The sequence below is a fragment of the Danio rerio genome, chromosome 13 (assembly GCF_052040795.2).
Source record: "Danio rerio strain M-AB ecotype USA chromosome 13, GRCz13ab, whole genome shotgun sequence".
Taxonomy (NCBI): Eukaryota; Metazoa; Chordata; class Actinopteri; order Cypriniformes; family Danionidae; genus Danio; species Danio rerio.
In genome coordinates this window covers 38,172,285-38,195,203 of record NC_141033.1, presented here as the reverse complement: position 1 = coordinate 38,195,203, position 22,919 = coordinate 38,172,285, and the positions used below count along the sequence as shown (strand labels likewise).

Here is a 22,919-nt window from a genome sequence, read left to right as displayed (position 1 = left end):
GAGTCATCACTGGAGCGTTTAAATAACACCCATCCTCTTCTGATTGGTCCACTCGGGAGAACTCTGCCAACCAATCGGAACACCTAGATTTTAGAAGTATAGGAGACAGCAAATAGAAACAGAGAGGGGAGGAGGGAACAACAGAGCAACACCCCCAGGCATGTAACACTATACATATAATACACTATCAGGGTGCATAAATATGACAAATTAACATTTGGTTGAATTGTTGACACATCAAGTTGAAGAAAGCATTTGGAACCAATCTGTCGTCCGATTACCAACATTTACAGAAAGCTGTGCTGAAAGTTCCAGACTCAGAAAGACGGATAAGGAAACACCTTGTGTTATGCAAGAAATTAATTGATTTGGAACTAGAACTAATTGAATTAAGATTTAATTTAGAATTTATTGGCAGATTTATTTTTCAGATTCCTTTGGTATTTGTGTCTGTTTATCTATATATTTTACTTGGTCTTCAACAGATTAGCAAAAGACTGAAAGAAACAGCATTGCTAAATCTACACAGCGTCCACCTAAATCAGAGCGGTTACACTTAGGTCAACAGAGAGAATTCTTTCCAAACTCCTCTTGGCTGAGATTCGGGCAGCCTGAGCTTTTGGACAATCTGGAAACTTTAGATTCTTCGTTTAAATGATAGATGTATTTTTCTGACTGGCTATAATCCTGCTTGTTCTTAACAATATTAAGGGCATTATGTAAGGGTAGTATATCACCTATAAACATCCTGGGATTTTACCATTATTCACTGCACTGAAGAACAAGTTATCAGTGCTTTAGTGATGTGAGGCCATGAAAACATGCCATTGATGTAGAGGTCAATCTTTCCATAGTCAACTTTAAATGGTTGTTTAATGAATTAACAGCTCAATAAGCAGTAACATGTATTGTAGACACAAAAGAATTAATTTAGATTGGGTAAATGGGGTGAGGTGCAAAGGTTTGAAGTGGCAGCTTACCTTGCAGTACGCAGGTCCCAAAGTTTCAGACCATCCGTTAAAGCACTGCTCAGGAAGAGATTGTATGCTTGCACAGCTTGTGTACAGAATGAAGATCCCTGCAATAAAAATAAAACAGAATATATTCACAGTAGAAAAAACTAGCACAATACATTGAATTCAAAGTGACATCAACCCCTTCTCAAAAGATACTAAGGGCCCTATCATACACCCGGCGCAATAAGGCGCAAAATGAGCATGGCATAATTTGTTACTATTTTCAAACCATGTAACTGAAATTTTCACATTTTGCACCAAATAGCAAATGCATTTGTGAAACTTTGTGGACTCATGGGTGTGCTGGTCTGAAATAGAGGTGTGTTAAGGCGCATTGTTGGCACACTGCGCAGAGTGCATTAGTTATGCACCTATGCAGGCCCAAATGCTGAATACACACAGTATGTGCAGCAAAACACAAATATCTTTACATATAAAAACAATTAAAGGAATAAAATGTTACAAAATTTTTTCTTTTTTACATAAATATAAAAACCACTGCCACCATCCCCTACTTCATGCCTCCATGCCTTTTTTAGTTAATTCAGGAAAATTTGCGTTTGTATAATGTTATTATTATTATAAGCAGTATTTATTATATGCATGTTTTAATTTGTTTTAACAAAAACAAGTTTAGATTTTCCACCTGTCATGTTTTAGAGACGTATGCGTCACTTTATGGGGCATAAGAATAGAGTGTTTGGATATAATTCTTTGTTATTGTTCATTTATTCGTTTGCTGGAAATTAGAACTGAATTTAAACAATTTTGAAACAAATCTTTGATAGAAATTAAATATGTAGGCTAATGAATGTCTTCAGTGGGGTGCGTACAACACCTTATCCACAAAAGTAAAGGAGTAAAGAGTAAAAGAGAAAGTAAAAAGGTACAATGGAGGAGGCTTGTTCTTTAACTTTGCGTTACTGGTGGTCTGTTTAACTGTTTTCTTGCTAATGAAGCGCTAACTTTTTTCACTTACAAAGTCCATCATGTAAATAGTAAATAGTGAGTGCGCCATGGTGGGAGGCAAATGACTCTTAAATAGAATGGAAGATGAGACTGTGATTGGTTTAATGCATGTTATGCTCAAAACACACCCATTACTCATTAAAAAAATAAGCACAACACTGTTAGACCATGCACCAGGGCGCAAACCATATTTTCCACCCTTAAAATAGCAAAAGTGGATAAGGAAACACCCTTAATGCTACTGCAACATGCGATTTAGACTTTGCAACTACTTAATTGAGCCCTTAAAAGTCATGTTTTATATTAAAGCTTCTAAATAGCCTAATGTTTAGATAAACATACATTAGATTTTTTCCTTTGTTTTACTTCATCAATGGAAAGAGAGGCTCAAAGGCACTGTAATAGATATGGCATTGTTAAAGTTGTAGTATTAATGCCTCATTTGATGGAGCGCAACGCAAATATAAAGAGAATTTAATAAATAGAATAGAATTTAATAAAATTTAGCTCATACTATCATAAAACACAGACCACAAGAGCATAAGTTTGGCTAAACAGCAAATGCCATTGTACAGTTTTTGTCAAAAAATAAAATGCAGAGCTTTTCTAGAACTCATATTTGGCTCTAATAAATGGACAACCCCAAAACTTAAGGGCAAAAATGGAAATTAATTTGAAACAAATGAAAAATTAACCCAATGGTTAATTATTTACCCAATGAATAAATATGAGTTGAACCACCCTCCCCAGCCCCACCGTATATGTACCATTTGTCTAAATATTAAGGCCTAAACACAAGTTCTATCTTAAATATCTATCTATCTAAAAAATATCTATCTAAAAAAGTGATTACAGCTCTGATCAATGTTTGTATCTAATTGTGTACTACAATGTAATAAGTGTGATAATGAACATCTAGCCAGCTGTTTCCTCAGAATATAATGTTGGGCTGTTGATAAGCATGTCAGACCAACCAACTGGATGGACATTATCCCTTAGTTGATACATTCATAATATAGTTTAAAATATATTTCTGAAGTTAACTGCAAGAAAAATAAGCATCCATCTTATATTTAGTCTTAAGCATCTTATTCACATAACACTTTCATACTAAATAAATAAATGATGCAACATCCCTAATCCTCAAATTTAGTTAATGTAGCTGTTGACCGGTCATAGAAAAGAGACACAAATTTGGCCGAGGATTGCAAACAAGCTGCACGTGTGAGCTGAAAGTGTGCAGATTTTCCAGAACTGCAGTTCATCCAAAAAAAAGCCAGAAACGTCCACAGAATGGAAATGTTTGTCATACATTGTGGAAGAATGGTGAAACCCTTTCTTTCTCGCCCTAAAACAAATACAGATGGTTTAAAGTGTTCTGCATGGTTACTCGCACACAATTAAGACATTCATCAGAAATATTGTCTATGATTGTGGCTTCAGCAACTGGAACGTGTAGCCCATGGAGGAGAATGTAAAGTAACCGGGTTTGTTGTACCTCATTCTCAGCTGGCAGAAATTCCCAGTGATCAGCTCTCTTGATTCCTCTAGGCGTCTCTAATGCGTGGGCTTCTTGATGGAGGATCCCACATACACGTAAGAGCAAGGTTGTGTTTTTTTGAGGAGGTCAGACTAACACGTACGGCAAACAATGGGTAGCGTGACTGGAGTTTGGTGTGCTGGTGTGGAAAGTGGCCGCTCAGGGAATGTGGGAAAGTGGCTAACGCATTATACTGCACTGGATCAGTTAATCCAGTTCACTGTCCACCTGTATACACAACTAATCTCAGCTAACCCTGTCAAACTGGGGAGAAAACTGGGCCAGTGAAGATGTGAAACACTTCTCACACGTCATACAATAAATAGGATAACAATTTGAAAAGTAAAAAAATAAGTGCAGAAGTATGCTTGACTCTTTTGATACACAACAAAGAAATCAATATAAAAAGAACACCTTTTCTAGCAACTACTTCAGCAGTATTCAGTACATATCATCAAATAATGACCAAATGTTTGAAAACTTTTTAAATGTTATGATCACCAGCGATCTAGTGCCTGCAGATTGTTGGTAAGCACGCACCTTTACATGAACTACAACTCTGTCATCACATAACAAACTACATATCCCGTCATGCACTTCGCACACACACCTGTTCCGGTGTTCCACTGATTACACACACACACACACACACCACAAACACACACACACACACACACACACACCTGGGAGCTGCTCAATGACCAATTACTAGGACTATTTATACAGCACATATACTCAAAATCCATGTATATATACAGCACTATATACTCAAAATCCATGATTCACAATATTATAATTGGACTATAATTGGAGAGGATTGTGTCATGCACTGAGGCATTGTGCCGACACGTCTGTGTTTTGTATCTCTTAAGATTGTAAAATAATATAATGTAAATATTTAATGAGTGCAAATTATGACCTTCTGAACTCTTGAAAAGGGAAACAAAAAGTATAAAGCATTTAAACAACAACACCATTGTGAGTAAATAATGGCAGATTTTTTTATTATTGTGCGGACTAAAATACACATTTTCAGGCAGCTGGTTTGCACACTGTAAAATATCTGTTTTTGTATTTTGTGTTTTCCATTTATTTATAGTTGTGAATTGCATTATGATCTCTACTCTGTTGAGTTTTGTTGTTAAAAATTCAACTCTACAGTTTTACAAAGTAACTTTTATTGACATTTAAGTAGTTTGAGACAAGATATTGTTTAAGAAACAATATATAAAAAACTAAGTTTGTAAAATAACATAAAATGTATGGGCATCTTATTACCAAGTGTTTGCAGAATAATAACAGCATAAAGACACCAACCAAGACAATATATCACTTTAAACTATTAAAATTGTTCATAAAAGTCACTTTTTCAAACTTTTCAAGACTAAAAGTTGTTGAAAGAAAGACCAAGGTCCAATGGTGCAATTCAAAAGTCTAAATAATCGGAAAAGAGAGAGAAAAAAAAAACAAAAAAAAAAAACAATGAATCACAAAATACGGAAAAACTTTCAATTTACAAGGATTTTTTACAGTGCAGCAATAGAATACACTTTGGTCCAACAAAATTGAACAGATGCTCATCCAGGTTCATGGTTGGAATGTGCTTACCCAACATCCTCAGCTTAAATCAGATCCTCCCTTAACTTATTTCACGTTTCCGTACCTAATCTGCAAACCTGGGGGATTTAGATCAAGATACTCAAAGAGATAAATGGGGCACACGAGACCTACAACTTAGGCCCACCTTGGAAAACCTCACACAACTGTGGTTTGGATTATCCCGAATAAAGCGGTGAACTTTTATCCTTCAAAAAAATACATCAGATCTTGCATAATGTTGAGAGAGAGACCTTATATAATGGGAGGGTGGGAGAGCCAAACTGCAGAGAAAAATTGATTTGGAAACTGGATTTGTTAACACAAGCTGAATCCGTTCATTTGCTTTCACTCCCTTCAAGTATGTGTCACACAACAAAGTTGAGGTTAATCTTGGATACTCAGAATCATCTACTTCTTCCTGACTTCATTAAGCTCCTGTTCAAAGAAGCCTGAATAAACTAATATATGGGTGAAGACAGCAGTATTAAAAAAATGCAACTCTATGGGCCCTGTTTCCCCTTAAAACAGTGATTTCCCAGCAAACAAAACTCATGCAATCAGCGCTATTAACTATAATTATATTTAAGATGCTGGATCAGTCAGTATTTCCTTAGCATTGTTTCTGAAAGTGACTTCATCATGGTTGCCATGGGTATGAGGTTAACCAAAGAGCAAAGTGAGTCAAAAGCAAAGCGTCTTACTTTGGATTTACAGGGAACCCAGAGCGCAGTCCAGCCTCACAATAAAAAAAATATAAACAACCCACAAACAACTTAAGCGGTTTGTAATTCCAATTTTAGTGTTGTAATCCAAGGGTCAGCAGCAGTATGGAGTTGTGTGCAGCTTGTTACAAACCACTGAGGTCAGAAAATTCGAAGCGGTCTCTCTGGAGCATGAACGTCATTGTATTGTTTTTAAAAGAGTCGAGACATTCGCAACAAAACAAGTTTTGGAGGGTGGAGTGAAAGCCTGGTTGAGAATACTATCATTCAAAAACATAGTAAAAAGTAATATTAAGAAATATTGAAATAAAATAAAATGCCTTCAATGGGATGTTTTTTTAAAAGCTATTTATTTCTGTATTAGCACTCATTACACAAGTCTTCAAAGCTACATGCCCCTTAAGAATCAATCTAATGTGCTGATTTGATGCACAATGTGCTGCCTAATGATTTTTATCACAGATTATTCTTATTCACAAATAAAAGTGAGCAATTTCATGCAAAAGGAAACCTTGCTATGAGAAAAATATGTTTTCACCAAAATAGCAAAAACATGTCTACGTTTTTTGTGTAAGCAAGCATTTTACAGAATTTTAAAAACACTCAAACATTAGGGGTGTCAAAATTAATTGTTTATTCGGTGCACCGCGATGCAGATGTGGACAATTTGGTATCGGTTCAGTAATAATCATAACCGGCTATTATGTATGGACGTTATTTATCTTATATGCAATATGTTGACGTAGCTTACTATGGAGAGGGAGGCGAGCTACTTAAAAACTAAGAAACTGTGCACAATTTCATTGCGTTTGCTGGACAGTCTTTCACTGACACTTACAGCCGAACCCTCTGTTTTACTGCGATTGGGAAAATGAAAGTAAACTCCATTTCTCTCTCTCTCTATGGCCCATTTGACCTGGTAGCGTGACTTTTCCTCTCCTCTCGGCTGTTACAGCAATACTTGTGGATACAGACACGAGTGGATGTCTGCAGAGTGAGTTTTCTCCACTGCGTCTATCATGTGCTGTGATCACCGCTGCCCATTCTCATTGTCACTCATCGGTGAACAGCACCAGAGCGTTAGAGCCAGCCCTTTGTCTGCTGGGTACTTGGCAAAAACACACCCAACTTAACAAAAAATAAGGATATCACCAAACCTGATTAACAATTAATTTAACAAACAATGTTCGATTAAACACTTTTTTATAGATTAACTAAGTTCACTGTTATGAAAGCAAACCACTTATATGTGAGTGCAAATAAAATCAAAAAGCTAAAACATATAATTATATAAGTAGGGTTCAATGCGATTTTGGTACTTCAGAGTGCTTCCTCTGATTTTAGGATCAAGCTCTGAAGCGAGATATTTCTCTAATAAAAATTATGAGCTGAAGCTACGCAGTGTGAAAACAAACATCATTGGTTTTTGCATTTCAAGCACCCACATTTGAGTGCCCATTTTTCATATTTAATGCATGGAAAAATTAAAAAAGTAAAAAACAAAAATCAATAGTCTTTAAGTTTAAATTAAATTGTATATAGTAAAAGTATGTTTTAAGTTTGTCTCATGGTGTATAAATACATAAAGTCAAATCCCACCAATCAATTTGGTGTTTAAAAGATGTCTAACAGATGTCTAAACATAGTCGCCTTGGCTAAAACAAGGTACAATTTAGGTTGTCAGTAATAATAAACAATAACCCAAAAATATATTATAATTTCACCGTAGGCCCAAATTTTGATTTGTTTTAGACAAGACACCCATGTTTAGATGTCTATAAGATGTCTATTAGACTTTATTTAAACACAAAACAATTCTTGCTGACATCTGTTCAAGCAGCCACAAAAAAGAAACAATCAAAGAAAAACAACAACACGTGGCTTATGACCACAATTATAGTTGCCATCCACATCTTTTTCATTTATTTGCTTTGCTGCCTGCTTGTATGCTGAAAAATGTGGGTTTTTAATTCAAGTGGGATAATCATTTCTGATTGCATTGAAGAAAACATGCAGTTGAAGTCAAATTGATTTACCCTCCTGTGAATATTTTCCTCCTTTTGTAAATAATTCCCAAATTATGTTCAACAGAGCAAGGAAATTTTCACAGTATTTCCTATATATTTTCTTCTGAAGAAAATCTTATTTGTTTTGTTTTGGGTAGAATAAAAGCAGTTTTAATTTAATAAAAATATATTATTAGCCCCCTTAAGAAATATTTTATTAGATTGTCAACAGAACTAAATTTGTTGAAAGATCTTTAAGTTAAACAGAAATTGGGAAAAGAATATACAGGAAGGCTTATAATTCAGCAGGGCTAATAACTCCTACCTGATTCTGGGCGAGGTGGTGGACAGCTCGACAGTGGGCATCTGGAATCTGTGTGACTAAACTCCCACGGTTCATATCAAAAACCTGGATGGTGCGGTCAGCGCCAGCAGCCAAGACAATATCTGACACACTGGGGTTAAAGAGATACACTGAACTCACACTTACAGATTGAATCTTGTCACCTTGAATGAAATCCGACATTGTTATATAACAGAACAGTTCATGACTTTTATAGCACTACCAAAAAGGCATGAGATTACCCTACACATTATATATTATACTCTGTATTTTATAATTAAAAGCAGAAAAACGATGTCAAATTTACACAGGAAAATTTTTATCATTAAACAGATTTTTTCCACTGCACATGTTTCCAAATTAGACCCACCACATTATCTTATGTAATGGTAGGCTGAACTAAATGAGTTCAACAAACTGCAAGGTTCAGAACATTTACTGCTTAATAAATTAAATTGAAAACATTAAAAGGGATGAAGACATAGTGTAAATTACTAATATCTGTACAATTTCCAGCTTCCTCACCCTTGACTGAATTTATGTTTCTCAACAACTTAAAAAAACCTTTAGATGTAAAATGTTATGCTTAAGGGACAGTATGTAACTTTTGGCGCTGTAATAAATGAATAAATAACTTCTTGTGGGTGAACATTGTAGCTGGAGCTGTTACTTTTAGTTTTTGTATATGACAGATAGAAAACAGTCTGAATATCAGCTTATTATATTTTCCCTGAAGTGTTCAAGATAGAGGCAGCATGGTGGCTCAATGGTTAGCACTGTTGCCTCACAGCAAGAAGGTCGCTGGTTTGAGTCCCGTTGGCTGGGATGCATGTTCTCCCCGTGTTTGTGTGGGTTTCCTTAGGGTGCCCTGGTTTCCTCCAAAGACATGTGCTATAAGTGAACTGAATAAACTAAATTGGCCGTAGTATATGAGTGTGTGAGTGAATGCGAAAGTGTATGGGTGTTTTCCAGTACTGGGTTGCAGCTGGAAGGGCATCTGCTGCCTAAAACATATGCTGAAATAGTTGGCGGTTCATTCCACTGTGGTGACCTCTGAAATTACCTCTGAATGACTAAGCTGATGGAAAATAAATGAATGAAAGTTTCAAGATAAGACAACAGTACAAATGGAAGATTAATTTTCGGTGTAATCATTTATTTTAAACCAAAAAATTACTTAATACACCCTTAAATATTTAAAATTCAATTAGTATACACCTGTTAATGTATACAAGCAGTTGTATGTTATTCTGTAGGTAATCAAAATAATCTGAGTTCAAATTATTCAGAATAAGTCAATGAGTTAAAATTGGAAAAATAAATAGTAAGCAGCATCCTTCAGGAATATGACTTCCTTCAATAGCTTCAGTAGGCGGTCGCTAAACTGCAAAAAGCCCAATCAGGTTATTTGTAGGATACAGGAATAGAAGTCATTGACCGCTGATATTGAGGTGATGTCTGTTCCTGACTTCATGCTGAATTTACCAGTCAATTTGAACTTGCTTCTTTGCTTATATCTGTTATTTACAAGAAAAATAAAATACAAACAAAGTCAAACAAAGATTTGAAATAATATCAGAACTCTGTATGTAAATAATAACAAAGCATTACAATTGAAACAGCGTGGACATATACTGTAAAAAAAATTGATTTAATCAAATATGGGCTCAGTCCATTTTTAAATACACGCACGCATGCACGCACGCACACACACAAAATTGTTCAAACTAATTATTTTAAAAGAGCTGAATCAACACAATTCCTGAAGTTTTTTTGGGACAACTTAATTGTTTTATGTTCAATCCACTTATATTTGTAAAAACAATCAAGTTAACTAAGTTTAAGTTAATTAAGTTTTTTTTTTTACAGTGTAATATGAATTCTTATATTTAACAATTTTCCATTAAGTTGATCAAATATGGAGGTAGCACGGTGGTTCAGTGGTTAGCACTGTCCCAGTTGACTTTTCTGTGTAGAGTTTGCATGTTCTCCCTGAGTGCGTGTGGGTTGCCTCCGGGTGCTCTGGTTTCTCCCACAGTCTAAAGACATGCGCTATAAGTGGATTGTGTATGAGTGGGTGAATGAGTGGTGTTTTTTAACAATAAGAAAAGTTTTGTAAACTCCTAATTGGCTTATTAGAATGAATTCTGCAAGATCACATGACACTGAATACTGGAAGAAATCAGACTGTTTTTCTGTGTGTAAAGATTTTCCACCACCTTCCATAATGATGAAAAAGATCTTGTTCACATAATTATTCTCTATAAGAGGGATATAGGATTTACCATCCTAAATAGAAAATGATGTGCAATATCTGGCTCATGTCTCCTAAAGCACATCTCTTCCAGGAATTCCCCAACATATAAACACAGAAAGACTAGGTTTCTTTTCCATTTTTTTTTTAGAAATAACCCACAGATTCTCCACTGATGAGCACTTACCCCTCAAACACACACATCCATACTGTATTTCACCATGACCAAAATAAATACAGAAATTCAATGCTCCTGAACTATGTGGTTGTTACATAAAACAGTGCTGACTAGGATTCTGGAAAATCTGATAGCCTGGCATACTCCTAATTTTTACCAGCTCTTGAACCGAACCAGATCTTCAATCATAAGGTCACCTGTGTTTATTGTTACTTGCTCACTGTCTGTTAACATCTGTGTGTCCTGTACCTCTTGATGTCATCTTTTGTGTTGTCCAGATGGTAAAGGTACAGCATTAGATTTGATCCCGACGCCAGCAGTAAAAACTTGTCCAGATAATAAAACTGAGCACTTCTGATGGGCTTTGCAAACTGGTCTTCTCTCTGGATAACCATAAAGTTAAACAAACACTGCATAAACAGACAGTCGGTAAGTCACATCAACATTTGCAGTGTATTAATAGCCTTTAAATAAGTGCTAAGTGTATTTATGTCACACTGCATAAAATACAGCACCATATCAGCTGAAAATATCGAGATCTCAGTTATTCTTTCGTTTTACCAAAGATGGAGTGCGAAGAGATAAATGAGGATAGAGCAACACAGGAATGTTATTTCTCTGTCTGGAAAATTTGAGACTAATGAAAGTCAATGAGAGACAATTTGGTGAGAGGAATATGAAGATATAAACGTATGGAGTGGATTAGCTTTCCACCCTCTTTCCACTTTATAGTGCATGTTGGCCATTCTTACTATGTGAGCGAGGGCCTTAATAGTGCATCGAATGCACCATTCAACTAGGCATAGTTGATCATTAATTTCAATACATGGAAATTTAATATTTTGAGCCTCAAACACTATCGTTTCCTCATTCTTTTTTTCATGTGTAAAATTCATGATCCACATGGGATAATTGTTATGCACATGTTTGATTGGGCACAAAGTTTTATAGCTCAAAGTTATATAAAGTTATACACAGTGCTCAGCATATTTTTAATAGGAAGCTCTATAACATTATATTTGTGCATATTTGTGTGAATTAAATTAATCAGTAAAGCCACATCTGGAGCTTATCTAACAAAATAACTTTTGATAACGGTCCAAAAACTAGTACACCCAAATTTATATGATATAGAAATATATTACAAATTTAATTTAAAAAAAGGAAAAATCAAGAAAAGCAAAAAAAAAAAAAAAAAAAAAAAACATTTCTTTGCAATATTTATCTTGAATTTACATGTTTTATCTTTCAATTTCTAAATATAGTTGGTGACTAAAATATTATTTTAATAAATATTTATGTTTAATAAATCTGTTCTGCTAAAATGCACCAAAATACATTGCCTACATTCACTGAGAAATTGATAAAAATATTCATTTACTAAATGAATAATTGAGTGTACTCAATTAAAACTATAAAAAAATAAAAAATAAAAATTAATGGGGCTAATCATTTTTGTCCTTAAAATGTTTTTTAAAAATTAAAAACTGCTTTATTCTAGCTGAAATATAACAAATAAGACTTTCTCCAGAAGAAAAAATATTATCAGACATACAGTGAAAACTTCCTTGTTAAAATATTTAAAAAAGAAAAAAGATTCTAAGGGGGGTTAATAATTCTAACTTCAACTATATATATATATCAAGAATCAAGTGTTTTTAAATTGTTATTATAAAACATATGCCAAAGTAATTGATGGTTCATTCTGCTGTGATGACACCTGATAAATCAGGGACTAAGTCGAAGGATATTGATTGAGTGGTCATACACTGAATAACATCTGAATTCTGTCATTCATTTTCATTAACTTGCTGATGGTATAGTGCACTTACTGCACTCAGTTGATGTGCATTTCAAAATGTTCATGACTACGTATTCTGTTATAATCACTACCACACGGGCCGCTGTTTTGGAAATGATTATAAACTGTCTGATTTGATTATGCTACTTTTGAATTGTTTTTTATGCTACCGGCCAAACCTTGACCCTTTGTCTGCAATGTGCTGGAAATATTGGTCTGCGTTCACGAAGATACTTGAGCACATTTCTGGTTAAAATATCCAAAACGTATTTATGCTCTGCTTTCAACACAAAGTAACAGTGTTTATTATTGCAGACTCAGGATTTTCTCTTTCATATAAATGACACAGACACTGATGCATTGGGTCATATTTGGCTCCAAATACACACACAGATGCACAGGTCTAGAAGGCAGGGTGGGAAGACACCAGAGAGAAACTGTCAGCCAGAATGTGACTGAAGAAAACTGATTTGAATGAACTTTAGTTGTGTTGGGGGTTCTGGGAAAGGGGGAAATTACGGTTTAGAGACGTCTGCAAGTGTTTAGAGCACTGATGTACTGACCGGGGGCCTGCACAGATGCCTTTGACGTTCCAAGAGAGAAAGAAAGCCAAAAGAAACACTTCCCACCGGAGTATGCATTTAAATGCAAATTAATTTCTTGAATCTTACAACTTTTCTTCACATGCTTCACTCTGAGGTGAATTTGACGATAATTACAAGTACTGCAAAAGCTCAGAACTAACATCACTTTTTAAATTGTTCACATCAGTGCAAGGACTGTATTTGGTTGAATTGTTGATGCGTTACCATGGTCAAGACAGGTTCAGAAGCACTTGTGGTCCATATGCAAAGGGTGGGGTCCTCGGAGGTACTCAAAAACCACCGCTTACTGTGACTCCAGCATACAGTGTTCACAGCCTTACTGTGCCCTGCCAAAAACAACAGAGCCAGCTGAGAATCAAAATATTGTGCCATATCCTGACTGAGATCTCTAGTTTTGGAAAGTTACATATTATACAATGCCAGTCATTCCATACACAGATTTAAAAAAAAAAAAATAAAACAGTAACTCTGATATTATAGAGAACACAAAAGTCAAATCTAAAAAAAAATAAAAATTCTGTCTTGTTACAAAAAGTTATTTGATGACTGAATATCTGGTATTGAATTAAATGAGGTGAAATTGTGAATGACGTACTGGACATACAAAATTTTTTAGGTTTATTAAATAAAACGATCATAGACCACTTTTATTGGATCTTTTATTAATGTAAGGGTTTCAGTAAAATGTCAATACTATAAAGGTGTAATAAAATTTCTTTCAAATTTCAAAAAACAATTTAAGAGATTAGCATGTTTAAGTCGTTAAAAATCAGGGTTATTATTACTATAAATATTCATGCGTTAATTGTTCTTAAGTAAAAAAAAAAAATTGTGTTGTCTAAAACTGAATATAAACCCTAACCCAGACAATTTATTTTAAACAAAAACAAAATGCTCTTAATGGCAACTTTAAATAAATACAAAATTATATTTTACTCATAAACACATAATTAAAAATTGTAAATTCAAAATCTCTCTCTCTCTCTCTCTCCCTCTCTCTCTCTCTCTCTCTCTCTCGTATATATGTATTTTATTGAACATTTTTATTATAAATTTGTTTAATAATTTAAATAAAATTATACTGTTCATAAATGTAAAAATGTTAAATATTTATCAAATATTTAATTATATAAATACAAATATAAAATATTTATATTTACATACTGATTGTATGTAGTTAAAAAATAAAATGATTACTCCAGTCATTACTACTTTTATTACAATAACCATTAATAATAATAGTAATAATATTAATAATAATAATAATTATTACTAGAAAGATTTCTAAAGGATCATGTGACTGTGAAGACTGTGAAGGAGTAATGAAGCTGAAAATTATTTTTTAAAATCACTTTAATAAATTATTAAATTAAATTATAAACCACTTTTGAACAGTTATTTTATAGTGCAATAACATTTCACAATTTTACATATTGTACTGTATTTTTAATTAAATAAATGCAGCCTTTGTGAGAAGAATAAGCTTATTTTAAAACATTTGATCCAAACCTTTGATCGGTAGTTTGTGTGTGTGTGAGTGTGTGTGTGTGTGTGTGTGTGTGTGTGTGTGTTTAACTGTGTGTGTGTTTATGATCAATGTAATGCATTACAATATTGATTTACTCCCCAAAAAAGTAATGTGTTACGGCACTTTACGTTACTTTTCAGTTACTTTTTCATACCTGTCTGAGGCTTGATCTCTTTAAGAGTTGGCTACTTTTGTATTCTTGCCTTATTGGTTCAGTAAAATCACTGTGCATTGAGACAATCCCCTTTTCTTTATTGTGTTTAAAGTAATGTGAATACTTTCATCACAGAAATGTAAGGCTATGCCATCTTGGTTTCTGTCCATTCCCATGGGAAGCTCATTCTCTTATTGAGTGTGATTCAACGTGATTACACTAGTCATAATTTAGAAAATTATTTTTAAAAGCATATTAATTAACAATTAATCTAAAAAGTAACTCGAGTTACATTTTTAAGAAAGTAACTCAAATATTATTACGTATGTTTTTAAAGTAATGCGTTACTTCACTCTTACTTAGAAAAGTAATTTTATTATGTAACTAGCATTACTTGTAACGCATTACCCCATATATATAAACAGATAAATCTCTACAACTCAACTGTCAGTTTTAGCAGTCAAAGTCAAGTACAGAATGTGCAAATGTGTCTAATTCCCATTCCTTTGTGCCACTCTTTCAGGAAATGAAAATAAGAGCAGGAATTTGAGTAAAATAAACAGTACAGATTTGAAGCTCTCCCCCTACCTGTGTAGACATCTGGGTTGCCGGTGAGTGAAGAGTTATACAACAAAACAGATCCATCTCCAAGACCACACACAATCTGTTTTCCATCTCCTAGACACAAAAATAGAAAGTTACCAGACAAAATGAAGGCATAATTACTTTAAAAATGACGATCCCGAGGCCAGGGTCTAAAATAACAACTACAGCACTCTTAAAAACAGGCATACAACTTTATTGTGTTTAACTCCAGGAGTCTACATGCTGCTGGTGCTGCAGTATGCGGCATCTTTATGTGAGACTAAAGGACAACCAAATAATTAACAGGCAAAGGATAGTTAGTCGCTGCTATTAGGTTTTGTTAATTGTGCATAAAGTTGGAAAATAAGCAATGTTATGTCTTGTTAAACTAATGAAATCACAGCTGGATATTAGGGTGTTAAAGAGCTGTACTTTAGGTAAACATAAAATATATGACTATATAAAAAAGGAACGAGATAAAGTATTTATACTTTTGGTTTGGAATGCATGCATACAAAATAAATACCGTCTTAACCACAGAACTTTTAGTTTTACATATCTTCATTTAAAAAAATCCATATTAGGTCTTATTTTACAAGATCTACCTTTTAGTATATGCTGTTTCAGTGAATAAAACAACACATCATCAGCACTAGACATTATATTGCCCAGCCATTAATCAAAAGAAGCATTATGTTATGTTATTTTGTTGATATCTCATCAATCTTAGGAAATTCAATATCATAATATCGGGAGATTTTTTTTTTTTTTATCCTTCAAAAAACTTTAATACCAAGGTATGTACCAATACATAATTTTTTTGGATTCCTATATGATCCCAGTATTTACATTTATATTTTTAATGCATGTTTAATTTGGTTTACTTATTTCTGGTTGTCCATACTAGCAAAACAAATTCTAATCCTAATGTGATCATACCAATACTAACCTGAGTACTGCAGAGCGTTCATTGTGGTTGGACTTGTAGAAACCATCAAATGAGCAAAAGACACACTTGGTGCCTCAGAGTGGGATGGATACTCACTTAATAGGTCGTTCCTGTTAAAAAAAGCTCAATTTATTTATTTTAAAATGGACTTAAGAGTACTACTGAATTCTTAAAGCTCTTGAGTAAAGATTTGTCTGAATACTTACATAGTTGTGCTAGTTTTTGTGATGGAGCTGCTTTTCTTCTTTATGTTGGTCTTCGGTCTAAACATTGTCCTACTATAAAAGAGATATATGTTATAGTTATACTATTATACCTAAAATATCCAAAAGAGAATATTGCACTGTAAAAAATTATTGTGCCAATTATTACATCGTGACAACTTATTATTTTGAGTTACGTTAACGTATCTGGATTGAATGTGTTGACATAACTATATAACTATATATATATATGAAGGTTTTACTTGACTGAACTTGTTATACTTAAAAAAAAAAGAGTCAGCTGAACTCTTATATATTAGCAAATACAACTTTTCAAACATTTGAGCTTTACATAATACAAATAAGTGCAAATTAAAATAAATATTTAGCCAAGTAAATCCAATTTAAAACTGTATTTGTATGCATTTTGGCAATCATATATAGTTGAAGTCCGAATTATCAGTCACCCTGTTTATTTTTTCCCCAACACAATTCTAAAGAGAATAGTTTTAATAACTCATTTCTAATAACTGATTTATTTTTTCTTTGCCATGATGACAGTAAATAATATTTTACTAGATATTTTTCAAGACACTTATATGCAGCCTGAAGTGACATTTAAAGACTTAACTAGATTAGTTAGGTTACCTTGGCAGATTAGGGTAATTAGGCAGTTTACTGTAGAAAAAGAGCTTAAATGGGCTATTAATATTGACCTAAAATGGGTTTAAAAAAATTTAAAACTGCTTTTATTCTAGCCGAAATAAAACAAATAGGACTTTCTCCGGAAGAAAAAAATCTAATCAGACATACTGTGAAAATTTCCTTGCTCTTTTAAACATAATTTGGGAAATCTTTAAAAAAGAAAAAAAAATCAAAGGGGGGCTAATAATTCTGATTTCAACTGTATATGTATATATACACGTTTGAATGTTTTGAACGTGCATTTTATGTTAAATATTAAACCAATTGAGTGTACCTACTCATTTGTAGTTTTTAGGTGTTTTTTTGTGCATGTGAGAGAGTTGGACATTTTGGGCTAGAAACACACAAGCAACACCGACCGCCATTTTCTCATTGTAATGTTGTGATGTGTGTTTGCCTGAGGTTTTTCTCTGATACCAGCTTCTTTAGTGAAATTTATAATAAATAAACCATGGTCCAGAAACTGAACATGGTCCACGGTGGCTCAATGCTTTGAGTTGAGAGCATTTTTACCAAGACAGACCATATAAGTTTTAAAGACAACATAAAGATTCGTCTCCAAGGTTGTACATTAACTTCACTGTAAAAAAAAATGTCTAGCAAAAAAACTGTAAAATAGCTACATTAAAAACCTGTAACCTGGTTAAGATTAAGTTCCCTTAATATACTGTATACATGAATAACTGTAAATTTACTTTTCAATAATTTCCCTACATGCTTTTTTGTTGACAGTATTACTGTATGGTTCTTTTCAACTTTTTCTCATAAGTTCTGCACATTAGAATGAATAGAATATGTTAGAAAATGTTAGATCTAATGTTGATAAATAATGTTTATTGGATTACTTTAATTTCATGTGTTACCATGACGGTGTTTAGTAGTTGTGTGACTATTGAGCAACTTCAATATTAGTATGCTTCATGGTTTATTCACTGATCTTTTCATCCACACATGATTATAGTTGTGTTTTTGTCTGTGTAATGTTGTGTAGATGTAGTACTGTAGTATTGGTGTATGACTAAAAAAATCCATGAAATACGCTAATTTGCCAACCCTATGAGGACTTTGAAGTCAATACAAACACACTTTATTGAACATGTATTAAACACATAGACATCAGCATTTGCAAATGACACTATATATTGTATAACTGCAGGTTAACTTTGTTTATATACTGTCCAAATACACAACTCCTTAACTTGATGACAATTATTGGGAAAAGCAATACATAAACTAAACTTCAACTGAAAACTGGACTGACACAGTTTCAATTTACTAAAACTTCTATGTTAAGCTGCTTTGACACAATCTACTTTGTAAATAAACATGAAATAAATTGAACATATGAACTTGGATCGAATTTACAGAAACATTTTAACCACCGGTTATTTAATAGTACATTTGCAGCAACCACAGCTGCTTTTTTTACTTTAATTACAATTATTTGTTTTATAATAATAATTAGAATTCTCACAATTATTTTAATGTTATGTACTTTTGTTTTTATTTTTGTTAAATTTATTTTATTTATTTTTTACAGTGTACCTCATTTTAAAGCAGAAACGTCTATGTCACACAGCCTTTCAGTAACATGAGTCTGAGCAGGCCTGTTGGTTGCACGGAAACAGAATTAAACAGTGTTTAAATGAATATAATGTTAGTGACCTCAGATTAAACCCCAGAGTTACAGCATGGAACATATTACACGTGAGTGCAATCAGTGTAATTGGTTTTAAGTCACATTTTAAAGCTACCAAAACAGAGCCTGTGTAAAATTTTCAACTGAATGAGCGTAGCAATCTATATGAATTTTCTTCCAAATATTACATTTGACATGAGTAGCACTGTATAAATACATATAAAGCAGTCATTACACACTTTGGTGGAAATGGCAGGTAATTTCTACAATTTTCAAAGCCTGAAACCATGTTAACAATGCAGATGTAAACCTGAGACTTGAGGTTTGTTTGACTGTTGACGCTAAAATGCGTTTCTATGTGTGATCTACAGACTTACTGAGGAGCTGTATTGTATCCTGATGACTTCACTTGTGTGTGAAACACTAAAGCCTGATCTTTCACACTCGTCTGATAGTTTACACCTAGAAGACAAAAAAAGAACAGGTCAGTCCCATAATTAAGTTCTGGCTCTATGCATTCATCACAATTGTGTGCGGCTAAAACTATAGTTTGAAATATGTGTCATACATTTTATTACAAGCTTGCTCTTGCTTGCTCACATTTCTTGCTCATTATTTGGTAGGAACTCCATTATAAGCTTGATACTGTACAGTGTTGGATAGGTGACTACAAAAAAGAATGAATAATTACATAATTAAAAATGTGTAAATTAAAAGTTAAAACTTAATCAATAAGTAATTTAATTGCTTGAGAGAATTCTACTTAAAATCGTTATAAATTTCAAAGCATACATTCATTCATTCAATGACAATTACACACACACACCATTTTATGATTTTATGTTAAAAATAACGTTTAAATGTTATATTTTTTAATAATTAACAGCCTAAATGAGTAATATTCATTCATTTTATGTTTTTGGCTTAGTCCCTTTATTAATCTGAGTTTGCCACAGCAGAATGAACCGTCAAATTATTCAGCACGTTTTTACGCAGAGGATGCCCTTCCAGCCGCAACCCATCTCTGGGAAACTGAATGACTAATATGTACTTGAATAGTCTGTTATTCCAATAATCAGCTACTTGGTTATCTCAAAACAGGTCAGTAGCCAGCCTTTTATAAAGGGTCTTTTTCTGAAAATGTTCTGTTGAAGTTTTAAAATAAAAATTGTAGCCTAATGTAGCTTTAGCCAACAAACTGACTAGAACATTTAACTGTCCTCAATCAGAATTTGGCAATTTGATTAATAAAAAATTTAAAATAATAATAATAAAGGAGCTTCACAATTTTTCTAGCCTCTCTTGTAAAAAAGTACATTTGATTTGATTGAAAATTTATGGATAACAAAAATAGCCAAATTAGTTTTAAAATTTAATTTAATTTAGGATTCTGCTTGGTCTTAAACCCTTTTTTAATTGGATTAATTTCACTATTTATGATGGCATAGCGGCCAAAATAAGACAAATGAGCTCATGCATGGGACACAATTCTGGACCTTTGTCATTGAGGGGTGGGTTTTTCCAATCACCCGAACCCCCCTGGCTATGGGCCTGCATAGTTACCATAAATAAGGTTCAAAATGGGATAATTTTGACACTTACCATTACTTTTTTCAGGTTGGAGCTGGAATTCATGTATGCTGCGGTATCAGTTAAATGTATAGCATGCATACCATTATAAATCTATTCTTGTTGACATCTTGAAGTAAAAACAGACTAAACTTGAGGCCGGGTGACCTGGTCCAATAAACTCACTACACAGACAGTATGACCATCCTTCTCGGAACCGCAGATGGCCATGACGTGATCGCAGTATAACTCGCACGTCTCCCTCATATGGATGTATGGATCATTTTTATTATTATTTGACAGTAATGGAGGAACGCCGCAAAATGTAGCGAAGTAAGAGTACTGATTTTTCTCTAATAGTTTACTTGAGTAAAAGTACACTTATTTAAATGTACTCAAAAAGTACACGTTACCCAATAATTTTACTCAAGTAAATGTAACAAAGTAAATTTAACTCGTTACTACCCACCTCTGGTTACTTGGTAACCACTTACACCCAACACTGCTGCAAAGTCTGGAATTAGTTTCCAGAAATAATCAGATGTGCTTCAACATTAAGCACATTCAAATCAAGGCTTAAAACACATCTGTTTAGCTGTGCTTTTACTGAATGAGCACTACGTCCAACAGATCACATTCTTTTTCTTTTCTCAGGTCATTCTTTTCTTTTCTCATTCCTTTCAAACTTTTTTTAACACATTTTCATCTGTTTTTTTTATTATTTTTATTCTTATTCTAAATGTTTTATTTATTATACTTGTTGTAATGCACATTTCCTTTGTTCTTGTTTCTAACCATTTTGTATAAAATGTGCTATACAAATAAACCTGCCTTGCTCTACCTAGAATCAGGTGGTTATTACTCCAAAATATGATTAGGGTTAAAAAAAATTTATGTCGAACAGCTTACTGTACATTATTTTAGTTTCATAAACCACAAAATTAATAAATTAATAATAGGAATTTATTTTAAAAAATCCCATTGCAGTAAAAATATGTTAAATGTTACAATATGATCACAACATGAAGAACTGACATTTCTCCTTTCCTACAGTGAGTTAATGCTTTCCAGCTCCATTAAAAAGGAATGCACACTTTTCCAAAAGTGGTTCCCCTGTCTGACACAGACTAAATGTATATTCTGAGAAACTGGCAATAGAAATGCAACTACTAAAGAAGAGGGTGTCCAGTCTTGCTCCTGTAATGAACTGAGCACCAACCTGCTCCAACACACTTTCCTGGATTTTTTTGTAACTTTCAAAAAACTGAATTAGCTGGTTTTCATTTGGGATTGGAGCCAAATTGAACTATCCTAGCTTTATATAGATAAAGATTAAAATCAGTAAAATGTGCTATTATTTTATGTGTTTTTGATATTTAAACTTAATTGCCTCTTTTGGTGATGCTGTTTTGTAAGGAAACATCTTCAAACAACTTAAACCCCTAAAAAAATGAAGAATAACAGACTTGCAGCAGGACCAAGCCAAGAAACCTATTGTGAGAGCAGAATAAATTCATTATGTTGAGCGCAATCATTATTCTAATGACTTCAACAATCCCGAAACAAAATAGTGCTAATACAACTCAAATGACCATATGACTATAATAGCTTTTTGGACATTAGATAAAAAAGTTCTGTCAGTAAGAAACCATGTACAGAGTACATTCATAGATCATACTTATTACTGTGGTATTGTAAATGATTTCAGTTTACATTGGCAAATAGTACTGAAACAGCGTACTCAAGTGAGTTAGAGGTTTCGGGTCATTGTCAACAAACCACATCCTGACATAACCCATTCTTCAAGACCACGTTATACTGTTCTGAGATCAGCCTTCAAGCTGTCAGACCTTCAATCACATAGACCTTAAACTGCTGGATACCGACTACCAGTGCACGTCAAAGCCCCGAAGCATGAAGAAAATGAGTTGTCCTAGTTATAGTATTGACTTAGGCCCCAGCAAAAGCTATGGAATAAAATTGAAACCTCTGAGGATGTGTAACTCTAGTACGGAAGAGAAATAATGCCCAGTTGGAGATGGAAGAAGAGCCTCCCTTATGGGAGAGAAAGAGAGAGATGATGATGACGGATTGCTTTTACATCCCTGAGACATGTGACCAAAAAAAAAACCTGTATATGCAGTTAAAACACACAAAAGTGTCTGCAAGGAAGTAAAAGAACTCTTAAGAATATTTTATAATTATTTATATTTTATTTTATTTTGAGAAATTGTTTGAGGGAGGGGCAACATGGTGGCTCAGTGGTTAGCGTCTATCACCTTACAGCAAGAAGGTCGCTGGTTCGAGTCCCAGCTGGGTCAGTTGGCATTTCTATGTAGAGTTTGCATGTTCTCCTTGTGTTCACGTGGGTTTCCTCCGGGTGCCCCAGTTTCCCCTACAGTCCCAAGACATGTGGTATAGGTGGTTAATTAGGTAAACTAAATTGACTGTAGTGTGTGTGTGTTTGTGTGTGTGTGTGTGTGTGTGTGTGTGTGTGTGTGTGTGTGTGTGTGTGTGTGTGAGTGTGTGTGTGTGTGTGTGTGTGTGTGTGTGT

The 22,919-nt window shown here is 33.7% G+C and overlaps 1 protein-coding gene across 12 annotated transcripts in view; it reads right to left on the bottom strand.

Moving 5' to 3' along the window:
* wdr27 (WD repeat domain 27) overlaps nt 1-22,919 on the bottom strand; it is an 82,655-nt gene that overhangs the window by 47,154 nt on the left and 12,582 nt on the right. For 11 of the 12 annotated variants that reach the window (XR_015506237.1, XR_015506236.2, XM_087279646.1 and 8 more), the window contains exons 14-22: nt 19,174-19,258; nt 16,456-16,527; nt 16,250-16,359; nt 15,304-15,393; nt 13,238-13,359; nt 10,877-11,010; nt 9,615-9,712; nt 8,178-8,299; nt 981-1,078 (exon numbers count right to left, since the gene is read on the bottom strand). Coding sequence is in view for 9 of the 12 variants with exons in the window: in XM_087279646.1 (XP_087135772.1) it covers nt 981-1,078; nt 8,178-8,299; nt 9,615-9,712; nt 10,877-11,010; nt 13,238-13,359; nt 15,304-15,393; nt 16,250-16,359; nt 16,456-16,527; nt 19,174-19,258 (931 nt within the window). In the remaining 3 variants the exon portion in view is untranslated. Of the gene's footprint in view, nt 1-169; nt 1,079-8,177; nt 8,300-9,614; nt 9,713-10,876; nt 11,011-13,237; nt 13,360-15,303; nt 15,394-16,249; nt 16,360-16,455; nt 16,528-19,173; nt 19,259-22,919 lie in introns of all 12 variants that reach the window. The other variant, XR_015506238.2, reaches the window with a different exon arrangement.